Source organism: Cicer arietinum, chromosome 6, assembly GCF_000331145.2.
Source record: "Cicer arietinum cultivar CDC Frontier isolate Library 1 chromosome 6, Cicar.CDCFrontier_v2.0, whole genome shotgun sequence".
Taxonomy (NCBI): Eukaryota; Viridiplantae; Streptophyta; class Magnoliopsida; order Fabales; family Fabaceae; genus Cicer; species Cicer arietinum.
In genome coordinates, this window is record NC_021165.2 from 50,473,135 (window position 1) to 50,478,329 (window position 5,195).

The 5,195-nt window shown below is 32.8% G+C and overlaps 1 protein-coding gene across 1 annotated transcript in view; it reads left to right on the forward strand.

The window, feature by feature from the left end:
- Window positions 1-1,429: 1,429 nt before the first annotated feature.
- Window positions 1,430-5,195, forward strand: part of LOC101510177 (uncharacterized) — a 4,801-nt gene continuing 1,035 nt past the window's right edge. Inside the window, exons 1-3 of the mRNA XM_004506318.3 lie at window positions 1,430-1,880; window positions 2,080-2,133; window positions 4,475-4,600. Of these exons, the coding sequence (XP_004506375.1) occupies window positions 1,509-1,880; window positions 2,080-2,133; window positions 4,475-4,600 (552 nt within the window). The 5' untranslated portion in view covers window positions 1,430-1,508. The remainder of the gene's footprint in view (window positions 1,881-2,079; window positions 2,134-4,474; window positions 4,601-5,195) is intronic.

A 5,195-nucleotide genomic window follows, 5' to 3' on the forward strand; every position in this document is an offset into this window, starting at 1 on the left:
CCCCCCCCCCCCCCCCCCCCCCCCCCGCCACACACACCTTAGTTCAATGGCCAAATTCTACACAAAAGAAGGGTTTGGTCTTTCGCGTTGATTTCTTGCATCTCAATCGGTGAACTCCTAAGAGTCAATGACTACAATTAACTAATAACTACGGTAGAAACAAGACGTTAAAGGAAGAATTACAAAATTAGATAAAATGAGACTTACCAATTGGTGGAAAACTGAGAAACACATATTTCCTACAATAGAATTAGCTTTCCTTCATGAGAAAAAAATGGAGGATGATACAATTGATAAAGAACTAATGAATATATGGTTTTTTTTTAGAGATTTGATCACACAACAAGCTATATCCATCGCTATGTGAGGTCTTACATTTTAGTTGCTAAAATTTATTACTTTCTTGTTTCCAATTTGTTTCTACATACCACTAAGAGTCCTAAACTCATTTTCTCAACCCAACACGCCTTATAATACACATTTAACATAACATAAACACATCAAGGATCCCAATAAAAACTAGGGTGTTACGCTGATGATTATTGATAAATTGATATTGATTATCGATGGTTCTATTTAACTCATATTTGTGGTGATGAGTCCTTTTGATATGTTTATATGACCGATGATTAGTTGATTGATAGAGTGATGATATTTTTGTATCTTATACATGTTGTATATATGTGTGAGTCCTAAAATAATGACAAATAGTTTTCAGATGATCTACAAAGTATAGAGCTTAGTTGAGGACCAATACTTGAGTGATTTCTTAGACTTATGACTTGAAGTTCTTATGTCAATTTTTGTGTTAGACTGTGACCACGTGACATTACATATTAATTCTTTTGTAAAAGTATTTTATTACTGTAAATAAAGAAGTAGAATAATATTTAAGTGTCATTCTCTATCAAAGAGTTGTTTGAAAATTATATTTTGTTTAATATTTTAAAAATATTTTAATTTTCACAAATGTTCTTCTATTCTCCACGAGTTGAAAAAAAAAATATCACAAAAAACATACATATTAGAAGTTTATGCCATATAATACATCTTTACAAATTATTATAAAAATATAAGATCATTTGATAAATTATTGAGATTTAATAAATATTAATAAATATTAAATAAAATAAAATATTAATATTTGAATTTAAAAATAGCATTAATAATTATTTTTTAAATACTATTAAAATATTTAAACTATACCATTTAAAGTTATTTGATTATCTTATTGACAAATAACATATAATGTTATTTTAGATTTACTTGAAAATTTTAAAAGATGATCAACATGATCTATATTTACAATTGAAGTGAGTTTTATAATACAAGTATTCGAAAGAAAAATCTAGAGGAGTTCCTAATTTTGGAAATATGGTAAATTATTATAAAATAAATAATAAATAATAAATAATATATTATCATGTAAAAAGTGGAGAGAATGGACATCGAGGTGAAGAATCAAGAAGCATAGAGTCCATTAGAGAAAAAAAGAAAAGAAAAGAAGAATGTTTGGAATTGGAGGAACAACCACAGCCACGACATGCACAGGCACATCAGTGAGATGTCAACCTCTCCTTCCATTTCGCCGTCGCCGCCAAACTGTAATACTCAGTTTCAAGAACAACAACAACAACAAACAAAACGATATGGATAGGGTTTTCAAACAAGCGTGGCAAACTGCTAACGATAATTTTGAGCGTTTTCTCTTCGAAGCTAAGAAAACTGCCGAACGTATCGACCGTCGTTATTCCGTCAAACACCGTCTCTCTTCCGTTGCTTCTGCCGCCGCCGACCGTGCTCGTGAATTTGATCGTGATTTCGAAATTGGTATTAAATACCGTAATTTCACCTCCGATTTTGCGTTAAACTGGCCTAAGGTCAGTTTCTACTTTCATTTTTATATATTTCATTTTCTGTTAATCATAACCTATTAAGAAAATGAATTAGTTTAATTTAATCAAGGTGTTGTGTGGTGTTGGTGTTGGATACCGGGACATACCTTCCATCAGAAGTGTCGGTGCTAAAGAGATGATAACAATAGCAATTTCGTGTTTTTGTTGTTGTGCTTTTTTGCAGTACAGGATGCAGCTTAGTAAGTTCATTGATAGTCCACTTGGAAGAAGCTTTACGGTTAGTACTACTATTAATTAATCCTTTTTGCATTTTGTGTTTGTGAATATGTGTATGAAGAGTAGAAGAATGGTGTGTGAGATGAAAATATAATTACCATTACACCCTTTGGATGCTGTAATTTGTAAGCAATGTTTTTTTTAAAATGAATGGGGCATCAAAATAGTGAGACCTTTCCGGGACATGGTTCAACTACTTTAAACTCAGGACAAAATTGGAATTAACTACTTAAACAACTGATGGAATCGTCCAATTTGGTTTGGTTTTTGAAACATTAATTGTAAGGATGGAATGGTGGAAAAACACTTGTTTATTAGGTTTTACATTGTTAGGGAGGAAGCTTCTCAATGATAGGGGGAACTGGGAAGCCATGGCTCACCGAAATATTTTCAAACATATAAATGTGTGTGCATGCGTGCGCGTGCACGCGCACACACACATTATATATTAATAAGTAATACGTTCTGTGTTGATATTTACTAATATTTCAATTGGTGCAGTGGCTAAGCCTTCCTTTTTGCACTTTCACACTAAAAACTTGATTAAAAAATAAATAATGGGCCTTCATGGAATCGAACACCGTTTGCCTTGTTTACAAAACTAACCTTACCGTTGTGCTGCACTGCAATGATATATTGACACCGAAACAAGAGATATAATTTATCTATACTTTAATTCAGTCTCATTAAAGATTGCCATAATTGTGGTTAATTCAAATATGACTGATGCGACTGCAATTGCAAAGACATCAAAATCTTGACATTGTGGCTGTAATCGTGGTTGCAGACATCTTTATTAAAACCTAGCTTGTTTTATCCCATTTTGCCCAGATGGAAAGGGAACAAAAAATAGAGTATTGGATAGAATGGATGGAATGCTATGTTCCATTTGATTTCATTTGGTTGTGAACAATGAAATCTGTTATGATCCCACTTCATTTCATTCCCTTACGATAAATATTTCAAAAATGGAAAATTATCATAACACGTATCTGGTACTAATATGCATTTTGATATGTCACAATATGTATCGAGAAATAAATTGTTGGTTCTATTTTTTAAAATTTCCAAATAAATCTCAGATATATCTTACTAACAACAGTTGTCACCCAAATACTGCATGACACTGATAGTGACATTTTTCTACTTTATTTCATTTCAACTCTGTTTCCTTGCATCACAATCCCCCAAAAAACTTGTTGTTCTTTCCATATTGCATAGCACATCAAAATGGAGTCGCTTTTTACCATTAGAGATTGTAATGGCACGCACTGGTTGGTCCATTTTTGCTCTGGGTTGCACTTTTGTGTTCTAAGTTGCTTCTGTATGTGGTGTACCTGGTTAGTTGGTCTGGTTCACACATTTTCTGCATACCCGTGTCATATTCTTTCCGAAGCTCCTTTGTTGCTCTACTCTTTCATCCATCTGCAGAGTTGCTTTGGTTGCAGAGTTTCAAAGTTCTGAGCTGCGTAGTTGTGCAGCTATTGCTAATTATTTGCTTTGTTTCTGCTGTAGTACTCGCTTCATTTTCACTGCCGTATTTCGTGCATCTGCTCTGTTGCTCTGATTTGCACATTTTCTGAGTTCACGTGCTATATTGCTTCCCTAAGGTCCTCTCTTCGTCTACTTTTTCACACATCTCTTAAATAATACGCATCTACGTTATATATTGCTCTATATTTATAAATTTCTGTTAACATATCTAGGCGGTGTCGTATCTTGATTATTAAAATATGTTATGTATCCATATTGTACCTGTACCTTATTATGTACCTGGGCGTCTTAGGTAGCATGTATATTCACTAATTGCGGTTGATTCTTTTATAGACGAGAAGTTTTTCAGTCCTGCCTCTCATAATAATTGCTCCAAATGTGATATCTTCCTTTTACTTTTTATTAAAAAAATTATGAATACAAAAGCTAACCATAAATGTCAGGTGCTTTAATTCTAAGTAAATTGTAAAAAGTGCACGAGAACAAACTTGTTTAAATTTATTTGAGTTACATCGATTCTTTGGATTCCACTGATTAACTCTATCAATTTCAAGGACACTAGAAGTGAAATCCTTTGTAAGATGTAAACAAGAGCTGACTATGCAACAGCAATCCCAACTCTAACCAATTGGCCCTAAAGAAGCCAAAAGTAGGCATAACAAATAGTTATCACTTAGACCTTTGAATTGTGTTGAATTATATTTATCATGCTTTTTGAGTTTTGTTCATATCAAGTATACATATAGGGTATTGTTTGATCTTTTGTAAATAATATTTCTACCAGTCTTCCACTTTTTCTCACTACTCAACTTCAATCCGTTGTTACCATTTTATTTTATTTTTTTCAGACAATTTTCTTCATCTGGTTTGCATTCTCTGGCTGGCTCTTTCGGTTCCTGATTATTGCGACATGGGTACTTCCATTTGCTGGACCTCTTCTAATTGGGACATTGGCCAACAGCTTAGTTATTAAGGTATCATTGCTATTAGATTTTTAATGTATATATGTGCAAGCATGTATATAGCGTCTGTGTGAAAATTGTACTCAAGTACCAGTATACAATAATCAATTCCATTGGACAAGAAAGGAAACAAGGGAAATACTAAAGGAGGATGTGGAATTCTATTTAGAAAAGCACAGACATAATGAGATGGAATACTACAAAAATCAGCTTGCTTGCCAATATAATAATTTTTCTAAAATCCTCTTCTTATTTAACACATTGTTGCTCCATTAAAGAGAAAAGAAAACAGCCAATTAGGCTACCAAAGATTTATACAAGTGTCCTAAAAGTACAAGCTTCTCCATCTAACCAAGAATAACATTTTCCTTGAAGTTTTCATCCATTTTATTCAAAACTTAGCCAATTTATATATTCATTTAATTTTATTAGTTTAATCATACAATTAGAACCGGTAATTCAATCTATGTAATTTTACACTGAGTAGGAATAATTTTATTGATGAAATACTCGAGAAAAAGAGAGTTCCAGTGAGTCAGATTACAAAGGAACACAAAGTAGCCTTTGACAGAAATTAGAGTCTGTCCCATCTCTCAGACCACCCAGC